Source organism: Amphiprion ocellaris, chromosome 2 (genome assembly GCF_022539595.1).
Source record: "Amphiprion ocellaris isolate individual 3 ecotype Okinawa chromosome 2, ASM2253959v1, whole genome shotgun sequence".
Lineage (NCBI taxonomy): Eukaryota > Metazoa > Chordata > Actinopteri > Pomacentridae > Amphiprion > Amphiprion ocellaris.
The window spans coordinates 20,822,582-20,843,336 of NC_072767.1; the positions used below are offsets into that span (position 1 = coordinate 20,822,582).

The 20,755-nt window shown below is 38.0% G+C and overlaps 2 protein-coding genes across 17 annotated transcripts in view; one reads left to right on the forward strand and one right to left on the reverse strand.

Annotated features, from left to right (window-relative positions):
- Positions 1-3,688: 3,688 nt before the first annotated feature.
- On the forward strand, positions 3,689-7,450 carry insl5a (insulin-like 5a). The gene is made up of 2 exons (XM_055018960.1): positions 3,689-4,004; positions 6,852-7,450. Exons 1-2 carry the CDS (start codon positions 3,704-3,706, stop codon positions 6,992-6,994), a joined length of 444 nt encoding a protein of 147 aa, XP_054874935.1. The 5' UTR covers positions 3,689-3,703; the 3' UTR covers positions 6,995-7,450.
- Positions 7,451-7,864: 414 nt separating this feature from the next.
- sgip1a (SH3GL interacting endocytic adaptor 1a) overlaps positions 7,865-20,755 on the reverse strand; it is a 71,708-nt gene continuing 58,817 nt past the window's right edge. For 12 of the 16 annotated variants that reach the window (XM_055018926.1, XM_055018885.1, XM_055018879.1 and 9 more), the window contains 8 exons: positions 18,993-19,052; positions 17,836-17,947; positions 17,115-17,270; positions 15,579-15,714; positions 15,211-15,413; positions 14,759-14,823; positions 12,973-13,137; positions 7,865-11,598 (listed from right to left, as the gene is read on the reverse strand). In XM_055018926.1, the coding sequence (XP_054874901.1) occupies positions 11,576-11,598; positions 12,973-13,137; positions 14,759-14,823; positions 15,211-15,413; positions 15,579-15,714; positions 17,115-17,270; positions 17,836-17,947; positions 18,993-19,052 (920 nt within the window). In that variant the 3' untranslated portion in view covers positions 7,865-11,575. The remainder of the gene's footprint in view (positions 11,599-12,972; positions 13,138-14,758; positions 14,824-15,210; positions 15,414-15,578; positions 15,715-17,114; positions 17,271-17,835; positions 17,948-18,992; positions 19,053-20,755) is intronic. The other 4 variants (XM_055018942.1, XM_055018903.1, XM_055018928.1 and 1 more) reach the window with 1 other exon arrangement.

The following is a 20,755-nucleotide window of genomic DNA, read 5'->3' on the forward strand; positions in this document are numbered from 1 at the left end:
TTAACCTTACAACCTCTACCAACAAGTGTAGAAAACCTGTATGTAGCCTGGGAGTCAAAACTCGGGGCAAAAAAACACCCTCATATTATTAGTAAAGACTGATGAAGGAGCATGTAAACATTTCTTCACCTCCTCTATTGTCTCATCTGGATATGTACAAATTAGACTTCACTTATGCTTTACTGAAACTAAACTTTATTTAGAACTGAGCACAACAACACACAGTCTTATGATTCCAGAAGAATAAAACCTACTAGAAATCCTGGGATGTCCGGGAATTTTTAGCTAGTAGTTAAATATTGAAGCTATCAGCAGTATTTTCAATTTTTGAAGCTCATATTATATTATTTTGCCAAAATGGAGGTAATTTGGTGATTTAAAAGCCTCCAGTGTTCTGAGAAGGTTTTTAATAAGATTTTAAAGTCTGGCTGCAGAGATTTGATCCTGTTCAGCCACCAGAGCATCAGATCAGCTGCTCATGTTTGGTGTTGAAGCTTGACTCACAGTCAGCGTTCATTTCTTCAGGGTTCATTTCTTTTGAAAATGTACTTTTGTCTGAAATAGCCCTGTATACTGCAGCACATAAAACAGCCCCAGATCTAAAGATCACTATGTTTCCACCTACTTTTGGCCTCATAGTTGTTTGTCATTATCCTCACCTGTATCACAGAGCTTCAGATCTGCATGTTTCAAAATCTCAGCCGTTTTGCCTTGAACATGTAAAACTGAAACGGAAAACATGTAGGAGCCTTGTAATTCAATGTGAGATAATTACTTCCTACCATGAAGGGAGGAACCTTCTCTGCTTCAGCTGCTCTGAACATCTGCATAAAAACTGTCCCTATCTGAAGTTTGGCTCACTGTATCAGCTGAGGACTTTATTTAGTGGGTTTTCCAGGTTAGATACACCAGATTTACTCCACCATGCACAAACATATATAGAAAAATAACCCAATATACACATCCTGCACTTTCTACTCTGACCCTGACCTTAAGTTCATCCACACTACTGTTCAAAAGTTTGGGGTCACTTAGAAATGTCCTTATTTTTGAAAGAAAATCTTTTTTTTTAAATGAAAAGATAACATTAAATTAATCAGAATGACCATGACCAAAGCTCCCTTTGGAATGCATTATACAGTGATTAAATGTGTAAGAGACTGCTGTCATAATGTGAGATAAAACATGTTTGGACTATAGCAGTAGGCAGCAGGGGTGTTTGCTGAGAGCAAATCCAGAATAAAAACCTGTATATGTGTCTGCTGAGCTTTCACATGGTCTTCATCAGTGGTTGGATGGTAATATGCTCAGTTGTCAGGCAGAAGGATCTCATGCTGCTATGATCTCTTTTATGTATGTCTTAGAAGGTCAGAATTTAGCATACTCACACCAATCCAAGATCAGAAACTTTGTGTTTATTGTATGATCATGCGGCTACTATGGACTATTAGCAAGACGTGCACAACTACAGCTGCTGGATCCTCATCTGTCTGACTGGGGAGTCAAAAGAATAAAATGTTAGCTGGTGATTTCAGGGCTGGAAACATGGAAGATTATGATGCAGTGTAGTGCAGAAAAAAAAAGGGATTACCAGCTCACCTACTGCAAATCACAAAATCATTCACAGAGTAGGATCCCACTTGGGTCTTGGTCACATCATCTAGCTTCTCTTTGTTAATAAACACTCCACTCATATTCACACATGATGCACCTCAGTAGACTGATAATCTGTATGTGGTTTAACGTCTGAACCGTCCCAGGGAGAAGCACATATAAAATAACATTTACACTTCAATAAGTCACATAGAAATGTGTACATAGAGAAAAACAAGACTACAAAGGCTGTACTTCATAACTTCACTCATATATTCTGTATATAAACATGTATGTACACATATAAACATCAGATCACATTCACATATATCAGACTCTACACTAACGGCACTCCAAATATTAATATATTGAATTTGAGAAGCAAATCGAATACTCTAAGGAGGAAAAACATTAAGTTCTAAAATTAGAATTAATACATTTTTTACGGAGTGTATCAATGCCCCTCTGTGAAAAGTGAGATTGTTCAAAATCCCAACAAGGCTGAAATAAACTATTTTCTTTGTGACTTCTGCTCTATTTGTAAAACCAAATATTTTCATGTGTTTTAAGGTCTGGAGTATAAATACACAGAAAGGAGTACCATGATTGTGCCACCACTTTTATTTTAGAGAAGGTCTTCTATTTTATATTCTTGATTCTACTCCTAGCATTAAAAGTGTGGGAAGTGACAATGTTAAACTAAAACTGTCCAAAGTCTAACATACTTACTGCCGGTGAACCAGTGAACGGCTGCAGGCTGGTAGTTTGAGTCAATAAATCAATGGTGTTTGCACCTTTAAAGAATATTGGAAGTGCGTGGTTGCATTTGATTATTATGTATGTAGTAAACTGGTTTGGAATGGTTTGTTATTTTGTATTACATGGTCCCTTTATATCTTTTTTGAATGTGTGAATAGTCTACTTTTCTGTTAAGTTGTTTGTGTAACAAAAGGGTATAGGTATAAAAAAAAATAAGGGTATAATAATAACAATGCGCCTGCAGGAAATAGAACATTTGATATTCTCCTTCAGATATGGCTGCTAGTTTATATTTAGTCAGGCTTCTTCAAAGTGCTTAACTATCAACGGAACTGTAAAGTTTACTTAACCCTCCTGCACCAAAAAATATTGTTACCTTGTCTGAAAAAAATCCAAAAATTTATAAAAATTCGTAAAATAAGGAAGAAAATTCCTTAAAACTTTCCCTTAAAAGTTTTATTTTTAAAAAAAATCCCCAAATTTCCAAGAAATAAAAATGTAAAAAATAAATATTGTAAATATTTTCAAAAAATGAATAAAAAATCCTAAAAATATCTAAAGTTATTTTATTTTTATTTATATATATATATATATATATATATATATATATATATATATATATATATATATATATATATATATATATATATATATATATATATATATATATATATATATATATATCAGTAGAAGTTCTAATATTTTCTTTAAGAACATTCATTGAAAAAAGATTTTTTCCTGAATGTTCTTAAAGAAACCTATTTTTTAAAATCTTGTTTTCTGCTGCCAAACATGATGTCCATGTAAAAACAGACATCCCACTAAAGACGTGTGTGTCCTTTCATACTCATCCTAAGTGGGACCTCCACTGTTAATGATCCGACTGAACCATCACCATCAGCAGCACCGTAATGACTGCATGATGGACTGTCAACATTGACTTTTTTCCTCTCATATGGCCCAAATTGCTGTAAAGTGAAAGACAAGCGGGCCATCAGCGTGTCGTAAACACGCCAAACATCTGTCTGACTGCAGGAGGACTCACTTTGCATCCCTTCATTAGCCGTGCGGCGTGGTGAAAGTCGCTGCAATCACAGCCTTAAATCACGTAATCAGGGGGAGGCTGAGGAGGCTGCACTTCATCTAATGTGATTGTCAGCTGAGGGCTGTAAAAGGCTTATGGTCACAACTCACTTTCAGACAGCTGGTGATGCTGGAGATAACCGGAAGCAGGGCAAGTGTGTGTGTGTGTGTGTGTGTGTGTGTGTGTTTGTGTGTGTTTGTGTGTCACTGGGATGAGCCAGCTAGAGGGAGGCGGGGAGATTCTGTGCACTGATGAGCTGAAAGGTGGATGGTATATAACACAGGGAGATGCAAGCAGAGGATCAGCGACCAGTCCAGGGGCGTGAGAGACTCAGAAGAGCTGCAGTGGGTTTGGAAGAGCAACAGAAAGCCCAAACCGGACGGTCAGACATCCAGCATGCGTGCTCTGGTGGTGTTTCCTCTGCTCCTGTGTGCAGTGATGTGTGTGGACCAGGTGAGAGCGGAGGTGAAGGCGGTGAAGCTGTGCGGTCGGGAGTTCCTGAGGGCCGTGGTCTACACCTGCGGAGGCTCCCGCTGGAGGAGGCTCCTCACCGACACGGACATGGACGGTGAGAGGACTCTGCTTTAGGTTCTCACGACAGGAGCCGAAATAGTTTCCTTTTATTTTATTTGTTGCAAGTGTCTTTCTCTGTGGTGCAGTGCTAATTTTGTTATATACAAGGAAAAGTGGCTCAGAATAAGATCAAAGTTGATTTCCTGTTTTTCTCTCATTTAACTGCCTATTTTTTTGTGCATATACTGCACACCACAGCCGCATCTACACCTGTTATTGCACTCTTTTGCCAGGTCTTTCTTCAGAAAGAGATCTTGACCTCAGTGAGACCTTTTTAATAAATCCTCCTTAATATAGTGCACAGTCCCCCCTTTGTCTGAAAAAAAAATTCAAAAATTCAGCAAAAAATTCCCCAAATTTATAAAAATTTGCAAAATTATCAGGAAGAAAATTCCTTAAAACTTTCCCTTAAAAGTTTTAATTTAATTTAAGTTTTATTAAAAAAAACAAAAAAACAAATTAGGCAAGAAATAAACATTTAAAAAAAATAAATATTGTAAATATTTTCAAAAAATGAATAAAAATCTTCCAAAAAAAATCCTAAAAATATCTAAAGTGATTTTATATATATCAGTAAAAGTTATAATATTTTCTTTAAGAACATTCGGAAAAAAATCAGCCAAAATACAGCGAATTTTGCTCGATTTTGGTTGATTTTTTTTTCTGAATGTTCTTAAAGAAACATATTTTTAAAAAACATTTCTTTTTTCCACTAAAAAATGTTCAAAAATTTCCCCAAAATGTTGAAAATGTGGAAGTTTTCACTCTGAAAATATGTATTTTTTTCCCTCATTTTATTTTATTTGTTGCAAGTGTTTTTCTCTGTGGTGCAGTGCAAATTTTGTTATTTTGTTTGTATTATTTTGTTTCAGACATATACAAGGAAAAGCCGCACAGAAAAAGATCAAAGTTTGGCAAGAAAATTCTTGTAAATATTTTCAAAAATGAGTAAAAATCTTAAAATCTTCCAAAAAAAAATCCTAAAAATATCTAAAGTGATTACATATATATCAGTAAAATTTCTAATATTTTCTTTTAGAACATTCACAAAAAAAACCCCCAACCAAAATCCAGCGAATTTCGCTGGATTTTGGTTGATTTTGTTGTGAATGTTACTAAGAAACATTTTTAACATTTTTTTTCCACCAAAAAATGTTCAAAGATTTCCCAAAAATGCTGAAAATGTGGACATCAGAAGTTTCACTGTGAAAATATCTATTTTTTTCCACATTTTCAAACTTTAAAATGGGTCAATTTTGACCTGCAGGGCGACACGAGGGTTAAAGCAGAGAGTATAAATTGTCAATCAGATCTGTTACACCTTAGTCTTTCTTCAGTCCAACCCATTACCATAATTTTTTTTCCTTTCATTTTGGAATTTAGGGCCAAGTAGAAATTGTTAACATAAAAATATGCGATGGAAAGAGAAAATAAAAGGATTTTATTTGTTGTCAGAATGACCCCAGGACAACACGAGGGTTATGTAACTTTAGAGATGTTAACATCATCCTCTCTAAGATATTCACACTCTTTTAGCAACATCTGTGCAATCAGCTCTGCCAGAAATTCTACTTTTCTGAGCCTAATTTAACTTTATGTTTATCATTGAAGTCGTAGTGGAGACTGGTGACGGGTCGGACAGACTATAAGAAATGAATCTGATAGTGCCAAAAAATACGAAACATGTAAAAAAAAAAAAAAAAAACTTTGTAAAAGTTGAATTAATGGCAGAATTGTGATATTTCATTGGTGTATATATTCTGTATCCACTGACTCCCACTGCACATAGAAAGTAATGCAAAACTTGGTCTGAAATTGTATTTTTGGATTTGTACACTTTAGATTCTCCACTTATACTTAAAATACATGTAGAATCTGACGGTGTTTCAGTGCATAATGGTAAACACTAACATGTAAAATAAAATAGACAACTTAGCAGACTTGACAAATAAGAAGCAAGTGTAGCAAATACAAGAACTTAGAGTTAATAAAAAGTAAAAAAAAAATATATTTTCAGTTTTCAGGAATGTGCAAATGAATCTCCTGAGAATGTGTAAGTTTATATAGTATGTAATGCAAACACAAGAAATGTGCAACAAGATAACAGTCGTATTTAAAAGCTGCACATTAATGCCATGTATACAGTCAGTCTCACTGTGGGAGGAATGGGGGTAAAAAGTTAAATAAAGTTCTTTTCCTATTAGATTTTTTTCCACTATGTGCTGTATTTTTAAGGATTTTTGAGTTACTTTTCCAGAATAATGCATCACACTTTGAAGATGCACTGCTGAGTCTTCCTCACATTTTCCCAGTAACGTTTCTTTTTCATTCATTCAAATTTGTTTCGGGCTTTTATATTAAATGTTTGCAATCTCCTGACCACTGGCCTGTCACTGCTGTCTCTCTTTTGTGTCTCTGTACATACTATGAACTCTGCAGACAGACAGGTGTCTCAGCGACATGCCGTCTGCTGCTCAGGCTGATTATGCCAGAGGAGGCCACATATCGCTGATTAAAAGCTGCAACTCTCTCTCTCTCTCTGTCTGTCACACTCACATAAACCCAGTTAACATATCAGTCGTGCCGATTAGAAAGAGTTAAGTGACACTGTAGAAGACAAACGGCAGCGTGCAGTCATTTAGAGTTTCCTTACTTAATGGGAACGAGGACATAAATTACGCAGGATTGATCTGCAAACAGTCGCTCATCAGACTTGGGAGTCAAACAGAATGCATTTAGTGGCAGTCACATGAACAGAATCTGATGAATGACACTGTGCATTTCTCACACTGCTGAAGTGGGGTTGTGCAGGGTTTCCTCATTCGCTTGCTTGTTCCTGCAGGTCTGGCTACAGGGGAGCAGAGCAGCCTGGAGAGCCTCAGCAGCCGAGGCTCCGACTTCACCAAACGGGACATGAACAACATACTGACCACCGTGTGCTGTCAGGTGGGCTGCAGGAAGAGCGACCTCACCTTCCTCTGCTGATGAAGACCCTCCCTTTCGCTTTGTGTTCTCACCCTTAAAGTGACCAGAATATTCTCTCCCGTCTTGCCTTACTACAGTAGAAAAACCAAATCTGAAGAAACCAAATGCTGACAATATGATCGCTGTTCTAATTGTCAGGTTTGTTGATGTGAATGTGCACCACTAGAGCATCTGTGAACATGTTTCTGTACCTGAGCTGGAAGACACATGCAACCATAAATGTACATTTGATTACAAGGTAAATACAGATGGTGTTAAAAGGTGCAGGACTGTATTACCTCTCACTCAGTCTGTGTAAAGAGAAGAGCGATATCTCAGTGTCCTGTATGTATGTAGCAAGTATCCACAAGGCTGCAGGTTTGTAAAATTTCCAGCTCTGCTTTATTGTCTTTATAGGAAACTTAAGCTTTATTGTGTCATTTCGCTATTTTTGTCACATAAATGTTCTTGTGCAGAGCTTATATTCTCTGATGTGTTTCTTGCCATCACAGTTATGTACACTGGACAAGGTTTAAAGACTTCCTACAGTGCAAAGCAACATTTTCCCCAGCTAACATGTCTGTATGGTATTTTTTATTTGCTAGAAGATGAGAGAAATAAGCAGTTAAAGCTACAGCTGAGCATTTCCATCTGTCTACTTGCTGGGGAGGGTTTTCTGTATCATTACTCATCTTCAAAATTGCTTTGGAAGCATGGAAACCTGAATGTAATCATAATCCATGCCGTAGTTGAGATGTAAACAGCCTTCTTTAAGCGGTGGAGTCATACTGTTATCCTTACGGCTAGCTGCTAACACAGCTGGAAATAAAATAGAGCAGAACTATCACTCCGAATTATAAAATATATAGAGAACTGCAAACACACACTGCATCCAATTATAACTTTTATTGGTTTTGGAAAGAAGCAAACTAAGTTTCTCAGTTCATCTTAGCATTGTTATGTACTGTACAAACAGCTTGCACATGTGTTTGAGGTTAACGGTACAGAACCAAAAAGCATTCTGGCTTATAGCACACATAAACACACTCCCTGCTCTCCTCAACATTAATACAAGGTAACTGACACTCAGCACAACAAGTCATTTCAGTACTATCTATCGTCGTAGATGCCCCACCTTTAACTGCATGCGCTGCATGCAATAAGGAGTTACTGCAGGACAAATTCACCACAGAGATGGAAATCTGGAAAAACAAGTTTTGATCCATTTTAATTAAAAGCTGAAAACAATATTTTAGCAGCTAACACTGAAAGAGTTTTGTGCTGCCTTTCCAGTTGAAAGACGTGTAACATTTTGTGTAGTGGTGATTTAAAACAGATGGGGGTGTGTATGGCGGGCCTCTGTAGATAATGCTGTAGTGACTGTTGCACTGGTAGCTTCAAGAGTCAACCAGAAGGTAACAAAGTCCTGTCAGTTCATGTTAACTGGATGAAAGACCGACATGACTGAAGGAAAATATTACCAAACAAGTGTATAACCAGGAGCTAAATGGCACCAATCATCCATCACTGCGTCATTTCAACAAAATGCAACATCAGTGTTCTCTCAGACTGGGTATACACATGGAAAACTAAAAATCAGGACAAGAATCATGATGTTTATTTGACCTGCACAGTCCAGATTTGAAAGAACAACACATATTTAAAAACTAAGCCCAATTACAAGTACTGTAGTGAGACTAACTGTCTTCCTGTCCTAAATTCAGCCTAAGATGCTGGTACTACAGATCTGAAAGGACTATGATTGGTTACATTTAGCAGAGTGCCGACATACAGTACAGTACAGAGATTTTCGGCTACACTTCACACACACTTTTTGTTCTTCATGTTGAGTGTCAGAGCATTCAGGAAGTTCAACATCATCAGCACAGTGTTTTTTTTCACATTAAACAATATATTTTTTCATTTTTATCGATTTTAAAAATATTCAGCTTATTGTCCTTAACAGAGGACTGACTGTCTGGGGTACACACACACAAAATACAAAAAAAAAAAAGAAAAAAAAAAGAAAAAAGCATTTTGGTCAACTTAACCTTGCTCCACAACCTCATTCAAATCATGTCATCTCACAGAGACCATTACGATTATGCAAAATAAAGCCATGGATTCAAGCGCTGGCTGGATGATCGGGGGTGTGCTCATGATATAATCAGGGGGTTTAGGTACCAGCAAGGTGGATGGAAGCAGGGAAGAAGCTTAACTGGTGACCCACAGTCAAAGCTGAGGTACAGATGGAGGAACTGAGAGTGCTGGATCAATGTTTCCTTTCTGTTTTATCACAATGAGGTCTGAATTAAAGAAACAAGCTGGTCCCAGTAAGCAAATCCTGTTCCAATAACAGTACCGTCGTCACCAAACTTCATCACTGAGGAAAAACTGATTGTTGTTGTAATTGTCTTATTTAAAGGATTAGTTTGACATTATGGAAAACGCACATTCATTATCTTGTCAAGAATCAGTGTTTTTTTTTTTTTTTTTTTTTATCACTGTTAAATATGAGGCTAAGCCAGAAGCCAGCTAGCTTAGCTTAGCATAAAGACTGGAATCGGAGGGAAACAGCTACCTTTGCTCCAAAAATGAACAAGGAGTAAGAGTCAACAGCTAGCTGCTAGCGCCTCTTCTAGGTGTAACTAACAATGAAATCGTGCTAACGTGCTCATATTGACAATGTTTAGCATGTTAGCCTGCTAAATTAGCTACTCAGCACTAAACACATAGTAGAGCTGCAGTTAACAGAAATTTTGCCAGTTGTAAAAGTGCCTGTTAAACCAAAGTGATGGACCAATTGAAATGTTGATCTGCTGGTGGTGATAGAAGAATTACAGGGACTTAAAAGTGGCTGCATTTCATCATCTCAGTGACATTAATGTCTGTACAATATTTCATGGCAATCCATACAAAGGTTCTGAATATATATAATCTATACAGTCGGATCCTTGTACAGATCAAACAAACACAATGTATAATCAGAGATTTTTAGAGGTGCTGACAAGTGTCAATCACAGCCAGGGTTCCCAGTGTTTATGCTAAGCTAACCGTCTCAATGCAGATATAACAGACATCTCTAGAGCACCTTCCAAAATGTCAAACTGATTCTTTTGAGTGTGATCCTTGTCCATGGTATAGCTAACTCTACATTAACGCTTTCACAAAGGATAACACAGCATCCAGTAAGATATTTATCTTTTTCATTAAATTACCCCCCGCCCTCCCCACCCATATATAGCTCAATTCTTCTGTTGCACTTGAGTTAAAAAATTATATCTGAAATAAATTCAAAAATTATACCTTATACTGTACACAGGTTACCCAACTACACAGATAACAAAAATGAGAGAGAATTCAAATATTTATACCTTTAAGGGTTCTGAGTTGTGTGATACCATTCAAATTCTATTCATATACAGAATCACATGTTTTATACAACAAATCATTGTCATCAATAAATAAAAATAGAATGCTGTCATGTACTCTGGAGTCTAACACTGCTGTCCTGGGAACAACAGAAAGGCTATCTGACGATACGAGGAAAACACCAAACGCCCTTTAAGATACATATTATTGATTTAAAATGACACTTTGTACACTTCTTTTGTTCTGACGGGAAAACACATTTTCTTATTTTGCAACCAGTGAACTGACTTGTCATTGCAGCTGCCTAACATGCTGAAAACCTCTCCACGTGTGTGTATAGAGAAATAAAATAGCAGTTTGATTGGCTGATCGGTGCATTCATAGTAAAAAGGATGCGATCCAAAGTCATGTGACCCTGTAGTACCAGTAGGTGATGCTTGAAAAATCTAGTTTAACGTAGCTAACTTGATTCTGTGTTTCATGTGATCACACACAAGCACCGACAAGAAACACCAACTTTGATTTAACACTTTGTGACAACAGTTTGTGTGTCGGCTTAAGCAGTTACTTGTCACACGGATGGCCGCCGTCAGTGCAAAACAGTAAGCACAGCTGTCTCAGGCTTCAAGCCCGGACCCCGACAAAAGGAGTACTTATAGATCAGTGATTTCTTATGTGCTAATAAAGGTGTAGAACTTGCCATGTATTGTCGCGGGTGCTGCTTCAGCTCCACATAATCTAACTTTGAACATGTCAGAGGCTGAGCTGCATGTCTGACCGCAAAGATCTTATTCCAGGATGTTTTTATGGCCCACATTCTCTAGTCTGAGGACAACATACGACAGGTCATCCAGAGTTAAATCTGTCCGATACTCTTTCCGTCCACGGCTTGGGTCAGGCAGCTGCAGTGAAACTTTTAAAAACACCACCACACAGAGGAGGATGGAGACAGAGGCACAGACTTTAGAGGAGAGAAGAACCCAGGTGTCTAACTGCAGCAATACAGATGTTATGAAATGAATACAAATACGATAATTACATGACCTAAAACAGTTCCACAATGCTATATGCAGGTTATACAATACTGCTGGGTAGGCTGCGGACCTGTCGTGTGGGTTCAGAAAAGGTTACTGGAGGTTCTGTCTGGTGTCGGTCTGTCCTCTGTCCTCGGTGTCGACCTCAGTCCATTGCAGTCGTTTTGTTCAACAGTGCTGCTCTCAGTAGCATGGCTCAGTTGTCAGCCAGGTATTTTCCTGAAAGACACCAATGAGATAATCCACTTATTTAGTCATTTATGGCTCTTTTATAGCTCTTAATATATTACTGTTACTATATATTTACATTATTGATGCCAAAACCCCCAGAACAAATCAGTGTATACCACACTAGCATTAACAGGTTATTTAACTGTACAGAGCATGGTGTTTATTTGTTAAAATGAAATGTGATGTACTACTAGTTTTCAATAATAATTTTGCAATGATTACAGTTTGTTACTAATGGACTTTCTGTCACAAGGGTGTAATTTCCTCAATTTCAGGGTTTAATTTACATTTATTCACTAAAGTCTGATGCATGATGTCAACATTTGACACTTTATGGTGCACTTTTCAATTTAGAACATTTTTATTCCTAGTATATTTTACTTTTTTGGTATCTTTGTATATTTTTCTATTGTGGTGGTGGTCACTTCACTCCTTCTGCTTGCTACTGTTACAACAGAATTCCCCCTTGTGGATCCAGGAAGTACATCTATACTATATATTCTATTATATTAAATATCTCTAAAAATGGTTACATTCATCTCTGCCACTTTAAGTATTATGATGTGTTCACAGTACTTTCACTCTATTTTCCTGTCTCAGGCTACATATAGAACATTGCCACTTTTCTTTAATGTAATGGAGGTTATTATTTAGAAAGCAGCAACCAAACATAAAGGAAATTATGTACCGAAGCAAATAATAAACACTACCGGTCAAAAGTTTGGACACACCTTCTCATTCAATGTTTTTACAAAATATATATTTTATACATTGTATATTAATACTGAAGACATCAAAACTATAAAAGAACACATAAGAAATTATGTTGCAAAGTAAAAAGGGTTAATCTTCAGTATTAATCTACAATGTAGACAATAACACAAATAAATAAAAACCATTGAATGAGAAGGTGTGTCCAAATGTTTGACTGGTAGTGTATGTAGAGTTTACAGGTGTGTTACTATATTAATAATACTGCAATATAATTCATAATTCTAATTTGAATAGACTTCTCAATTTCCAAAGCTTCAAGGAAACATCACTGAGTAGCGAACTTTGAAAAATTAAACATACCTATCTTAATTAATTATCATGTGCTGTCTGCTCCACATCCCGACAGTCAAATTATACACAGATTTCTGAGCATAAATACATAGTAGATATACATAAAGAAACAAACATTTTATATTGAACAATGATAGATGACAACTTTTTTAATATGTTCAATAAATGAGAAACAGTGTAGGTTTTGAAAGGTCTGATCTTCTTAAAGAGTTGGTAAAGCAATCATGTGGCACTAAACTGCGATTATTAACATTTTGGTATAGAAAATTCCATTACATGCTGAAACACTCGACTGACCTGCAGCAAACCTCTTCTTGACGAGAGAGAAGCGGTACCCTGGTCCAGCTAGTTCAATGTCACAGCCTGACAGGGTGCTGCCTTCACTGGTGAACTGCACCGCCAGTGGAGCTGGTTTACTGGGACCTTCTGTTAGCTGGAAGCGTGCTAACAACGATCCTACACCTGAGGGAAGAGAGTGCATTTAGGACGAGTTCATGAGCAATGAGGATGGGTTCAAGTTCAAAAGTTCAAGAAAATATGTTGGCCCTGATTTAACAAAATGAAAACGCTGGTAGCAGTTCTAGAGGACGCATCTATTTAGTGCAGGAACATGCTGTTGAATCAGTGCTTGTTCAATGTCAAAATGTTTGACGAGTCTACATTTGAAGTATGAGCATTGTATGGGGTTCATCAGAGGTCACTTTGTTGTAGAGTGCACATGAGAGATTGACATTTATCAGTCTTCCATGTCCAAAAGAAGCAGCATTAAACTGATCAGAGAGTCTGTTTTATCTTAAAGAGAATTCATAATCCAGTTTAGTGCTGTTGTTCTGGACAACAGGTGAGTGATATAGACTTTCTACTTGTGTTATGTGAAGCAGGTCAATAAATCAAAGTACTGTGAGATACTAATAAAATTCATCCCTAGGGATTAAGAGAAGATCTGGCAACAAAACGTCACAGTGGTGATAAGTAATTGTAGCACCGCTGCCAGACAGTAGGGGGCGGTGGTTACTTCAGGCAGACATTTCCTGAGAAACACTATGCAGTGAATGGTTGCATCCATGACTCCTAGTAATGAATCTAGTTCAGCTCTGTCCAGTAATATTCTCATTCAGGCTGAATCTATTTTTCTTTCAATCTGAATGTCTCTTCCTACATTCTGGTTCTGATCTGTGGCCTTATTTTCAGCATTTCTACAGCTGTTGTCTCGATTACAGAGATTGTGTACATAGACCTTTTACCAGAGCTTTGGATAACTGATATCTATGAACACATATCATAGGTCTTAAAACTGATTTAATATACTCAAGTTTGAGCTGATGCTCTCTGAGTGACTTTTCTAAAGGCACCTTTAGTGGCATCAGTGATTCTGTAACTTCACTGTATGCCACATTGTAAGAGATGGCTTTAACAAAACCGTGCTCTCAAGTTCTGTCAGAGTGTACAATAACAATTTAATACATATCAGGTATCAATGACATTTCAGTATCTGAAAACACAGCCATGTCACCACGTTGTTTTGAAACTGCTCTACAGAGCTGTGCTCTTTCTGAAGTTGCCAACTTTTCATTACATTTGCGTCTATTTTGATGTGTGCATTTGCCTGTTTGTATTTCCCTCAATTGTATTCAGAAAATAGCACGACTGTCATTTCAGCCAGTAGTTTCTGCATCATTTAATGCTGGATTTTGATATCAGGTAGCAGCTGTCTCAACTTTCAGACACTGATTTTTGCAGTAGGTTTTCTTTAGTCAGCCATCTGTTAACATGTCTACAAATACATATTTCAGTGCAGTTCTCTCATGATTTTCAATTTTTGTCTTAGTTAGATGAAAATCCCACAGTGTGAAGGGGCCTGATGTTGGCTTAAGGAGACCCAAAAAGCAAAATCTTGATTAAGGCTCCTAACACCATTGGAACATTAGCCCTGACGCTGTACTTAATACAAAAAATGTAAAGTTCAGGATAATATCTAATTGTTACAGATATTAAACTGAAAGCAGGGCTCTTATCCATAGCCACAAGGCATTCCCACATGTACATTTTTAATAATGATTAAATAATTAATAAACTGCAATACCTCCATTCTCAGATTTCTGTGAGATATCAGGGATCTTCCAAAGGATTCTTTGCTGCTCTGCATTCCTGTTAGAATGAAAAAGACAGCAGGAAACAATTGAAGAAGACCATCACAACCTGCCATAAGCTGCTGATGTTTATCATTTATTTACTTTCTGAATTTAAAACATAAATAATGATACATAATTCCCCCATTTGGTAAACAGTTTTAAATATATATCATTTTATCTGTAGTCCTTTTATTATATCAAGGACATTCAAGAGCCTACGCTTCAGCTAAATTACAGGTATGAAGCTGATACAAGATATCAAGCTAAGCAGGTCCTTTCATTGTTTTATTTCTGAGTGTTATAAAAAGTAAACCGTAAACACACCAAACCCTCTTCTTTACTTCATCAGCCTGTTTAGTTGATTAGCTGTATGTAATGTGATAAGCCTAGATGTAGACGGTACCATGCAGCAGGAGGTAAAACAGCCTGTAGTTTTGAAACGCCTCCATCGACAGGGACGAGGAACTGCACGTTGTTCAGAGCCATCGCCGTCGACATGGCCTCCCCGTTGTATTTGTAGTCTATCCTCAGGTCAGTGCTGGTGGGCTCACACCTCCAGCTCACCGCCAGGTTCAGAGGAGTCGACTGGGGGCCCTGCACAGACACCTGCCCACAGACACACAAAATATAAAACTGCTGGTTCGAGGCCAACCTATTATCATTTAGACACCTCCAACAAATCATGTTCAGTGGTAAGTTACAGCTGACTCGACCTTACAGTGAAACGGTGGAAGATGTGTGGACTGTTTTATGACCAGAGGCTGAGTTTACCTGATACTTGAGCATGTCCACATTGTAGTATGTCGCTTGTGGCTTTTGCTCTGCCACCTTCTTTAAATGGGATATCAGGTTTGGCATGTTCACCCAGAAGTTCTTGGCATCGGCCGTACATTGTGTGGTAGTGTCGCTGGTGGAGAAGCATGCAGAAAAGTACGATCAAAATACAGACTTTTCACATGACTGGTGATTTTCTAAGCTGGTGAAACTCTCACACTGTGTAAATTAGTTCTCAGCAGCAGGTCAGTATGAAAACACTATTCAACTATAAAAACCAATGTGTTTATTGTAAAAATTACTGAAAATTTGGAAGTGTGAGATCCACAGGTAATGATCAGCAAGTTTGAATTTTAACAACAAGCCTTAACAGGTCAGTTTTACACTGATTTAGCAGGGTTAGGGTTAGGTGGACTTTAGGAAAACATCGGAATGATTTGTTGCAAATTTTAAAGAAAGGGAAGAAAAACATTTGACAAATTATATTTGCTTATGGATCACAAGGATAAAAGCACCTTTCCAGATGTGAAAAAATACATTTTTGGTGCCATAATAGCTGTGACTGAGTATTTCATATGTAGTTTTTATGGTTTCAATAGGGGGTCTATGTTTCTTTAATATCAAGTGCAACATGACCCAAAAAGGATGACACACACACATAAAAAAGCAGAACTCTGCTTAAAGCACTTCAGGAAAGCTAGATGACCTCATAATGACTCATAATGACTCATAATGACTCAACACAGTCAGCATTAGTGTCTCCCTCAAGTCTCCCTCATCCTCTGTTGGTCATTTGTTCTATTAACAAAGCATATTGAATGAGGTTTACCAGTTTGCAAACATATAAATATGCCTCCAGTTTCTTAAAGGTTTCTTTCAACAAATTCAAAATCTATTTACTACTACGTTGCTACTATATTATATTAAAATGATCTTTTGACATCCCCCTGGTTCTTGCACGCCTCTTTTCTTTATGTTAATAATGAATTCATACTATTTTCTACACACACAACTCCCTTTCTTGTTTAGGATGTAAGATATGTATCAGTGGAGTTTACTCTGTTTGTATTACATTCTGTAAGTGTAGTTTACAGGACTCCTGGAAAAAAATATCTTCATGGTGCCGAAATGTTATCAAGAATACACTATGGTTACATAACAAGAAGGTGACTTAAGAGGACCTTGCTGCAAAGTCACATTGAACATACAGTATGTGTTACATGTAGCATGCTATTTAAGCTATTATCTCACGTGCTCTATAAGTGCAATTACTATCAATAATACAATGTAGAATGTATAGTAAGTACACAATTTTGATTTAATGAAATTTAGTGAAATTATAACACTCATAACTTGTTAAATGTTATGGGAAAATTATAAATTAGAGAATAAAACCTTCAGACTTGAACTACACATGTCAAATGGATGGAGTAAAAGTGATGGTTAGGTCAGTTTTTCCACTTCTTCCCTGACACACTGCCTCCAGTGAAAACTTTTATGAGTGAGATGGTGAGTTCACAGTGGTGTCATTACCAGCAGAGCAGCTGGGGGTTAGGCAGCACATGCTCCAGTCGGCTGTAGTTGGTTATGCTGAAGGTTAGGACGGCAGGGGATGGGTTATTGGCAAAGTGCCGCGTGATGCCCGCCGGAAACGACAAAACCATCTCACCTATGATCTTCACAACACACCTGAGAGGAAGATGAGGAGAGTGTTAAAGAGAGACGCAGCGCACAAATACATTACATGGTTATATTGTCGATTTCTGCAGTTTCTTTAACAACCATGATTCATGCATTATTCCAATATTAAAGCACTGACATCAACACAAACGCACAAAATCAATAATTTAAACCCATCAGTTCACTCCTCTCAGCTCCTCAGCCCACATCAAAGGCAGCGCAAACACCAAAATTGAGCATGTTCAGCGATGTCTTTCAGCTGTTACAGACTGATACCAATCCTTTTAGTGTTTATATGGCTGTTTAAGATGACCAATACCTTGATAAATATAAATATCCTTCTATCTTCTTACATAAACATTACAGTCAACATGTTATTAAGTGCCTATATGCTGCTTTTTGATGCTAAATTTGGGCAAATTTACTAAATTGTCAGCATTATCCTGTAAGTACTGCTATATAAACTAAACAAACACACCGTTTTCCCATCAAAAAAGAGAATTATGTGATCTCGATTGGTGAATTCTACTGTAATAAGTGATGACATGATGTGTGTGAATGTGTGAAGACCCACTTGTTGGGGTCGGCTCCTTTAAAGAAGGCGTTGACTGTCTCTGTGAAGGCAGCGGCGACAGGAAGCGTGTCCTGAGCTCCCATGGTGAGAGGACTGGGCCCTCGGGAGCAGCCTAGCAGTAACAAACCAACACAGAAACACACATTAAAGTTGTCTGAATAGGGCATGAAACACACAAAATCAAAGTCTGTCACTTCAAAAAATCCACTCAGCTCAATTGTTGTCATCTGCTATCCTTTTGTGGTTGTTATAGTCAAAGTCAGGGATGCTTTGAAATCATAATCAAAATCTTTGTTTATCAAAGTCCTTAAATTAATCTGACAGCAATGCTTCAAAGCTTCAGTGCAGAATAAAAATGCATTAGAGCTCAATAGATTAAGATTACAATTATGTTCCAACTCCAAAACCAGGACTCTATACTTTTTCTATCTAACTGTGTGTGGATGAAATGAGGAACAAAACTTGTTCAAACTACTGTGACGAAATGAAATGAAGCTATTTGAAATGAGAACCAATACTGGTGTTAGTCATGTGGCATGAAAACAGCACATTAGGTGTGTGAAGCATACCCATTTCTCTCTGCTCTTTGACTGTGAAATTGTAGAATTAAATACAATTACTTCAAAAATCACCCCCAAATTCATGATTTGGTATAGATTACATTACAAACTGACATTCGTTTTAAACTGAACTGGCATAGCTGAATGAGAAAGAAAAGACAGAGGCAGACATAGAGGAAGACTGAGAGAGATGTGCATGCGTATTCCAGACATGCGGCTACAGCTGAAATACTCTGACAAGATCAAAGAAGATCAGAGAGCTCACAAATCAATCCAAAAACCAAACCAGCATGAAAAAAGGAGTGACGACAAAGTGATTAGTAAAGTACACGAAGAATGGTGACTCTTCAGGGAACGAGAGGCGGTCAGCAGAGATGAAATGAGAATGAACAATGACAGGAAAAGAAGTCAGAGGAAGATATACCACTGCATATTTGACTGAATATGAGGGAGGCCAGCCAGGAGGTAGCATGACGTGAGTTAGGCTGATGGAGGAGAAAAAGGGAAGGAGGAAGGGGCGGGACAGAGGAGGGGCGAAGCTTGCACAAATGAGCCTCCAAATAGTGTGCACGCTACCCTGGTGCAGAGAAAACTTACCTTCAAATGTTAAATAAAACTTCCCTCTGTCAAACCATACAAGGGATGGCTGGTCATTCTCTGTGTGGGGACGAGGGGTGGAGGAACGGGGGGAGGTGGGGTCAAGAGAGAAGGACGAGGAGGGTGGGAGGAGGCAGAGGGATGGATAGGAGGGAAGTGGGTGAGGAGGGGAGAGAAGGACAGTAGCGTGAGTCTCACATGGCAGGTCTATCGCACGTCACAGTGAGGTGAAACGTGGAGGTGGAGGCCAGAGGGGCCGGGACACAGCCGGGACAGAACGTGTGACGAAATGGGTGACACAGGGTGTGGTTTTTTTTTGTAGATGTTTGCGTGCATGAGGAAAGGTGGGACTGAGGGCCAGGTATGTGCTGCTGGATGCTGGCAGCGGTAAAACTCGATGTGCAAGATGTGCGACACAGGGAGGGGATGTCGAGGCTGAGGGGGACTAGTGAGGAGACAGTCTGGAGCCAGCTTCAGGGCCAGCAGCCAATGTTTTTTCCAGTATTAGAAACAAGCTCCAAATAATAGCAGTTTCCTTGCACTACGTTAACCAGTGGCAACTATAGGGTACACACTGCATGTATCTTGTCTGTGCTTTCTCTAGGTTTTACATTTTCCTCAAGGCCTCTACTTTTCACATTATGAAACAGATGGAGGATGACAGCTATGTACAAAGACATCCTGCAGAGGGCAGCAATGAGACAAAGACTAGAAAAGAGGTGCCGTGTCCTGTATTTTAGGGGCTGTATACTTTGGTGAGAGACATAGCATTAAGGTGGATCTTTCAATGAACTAGAAGTTTGTGTGCCCTCAAATGAGAGAGTTCAAAACTAATGGTGGGCACATAGGGCCCTGCTTCACTTTTAGAATAATTTAATCTGCAAGAAATGCCCTTTAAATAAAATGCTCTACAGAAAAGTAGAAGGTTCAACCAAAAAACAGCTGTTTCTTAGCTAATCAGCTAAAAAATGTTCCAACGAATCCAAAAATTAACCCATAATTCTAAAACATGTGCAATGTATTTTCATGCAACATCAATTTCAGGGCCTAAACCTTTAAGGGGCCACAACATGATTAATGAGATATTGGCAAAAACATATTTCTGTTTATTCTTCTGACTTCTCAAGTAACATTTTTATCTTGTGAAAAAGTGCATAACTTGATCCTTTCAGGGCTCTGAAAAGCATTTATTCAAATAATTTGATAGGGTAAAAATGGCAGAACTAATCATGACTCAAGGCAAATTAAAGCTGCAATGAAACAGAGAAGCAGCCTAGTTTTGAGGGAAAACATGCCAAAACCCATGGCCAGGATGCTGCCGACCACAAATGATACATTAGTTGCTTCCTTTAGCAAAAGAAGGAGATATTTCCCAACTGCATTTGCAGAAGATTTTCAAAAAGACAGACCTTGTCAGCCTTCCATGATATATTTGGTCTAGTAATATGGACTTTGAAGGATCCAGTCCCTGAAGTGAGATGCAGGACCAGAGTGACTACAAAAAGCACAGCTGCTTGAACAGTTGTGTTTACATATGGTGCTTTTTCAAAATAACTTCCACCATGTGATGTGCAGCAATAGCATAACTCTTACAATGTCAAATGAGTACATTTACCTGACTGCAGTGATTCTTTTTAACACTGAAAACTTGGTCACCATCCTGCCAGTGCAGGGTAGGCTTGTTTTAGTTCATACAATTATTGTAGAGTTCTGTGAGCAAAGGTGTGCTGTTGAGTGACTCACTAGACTAACAGAGTGTTGGG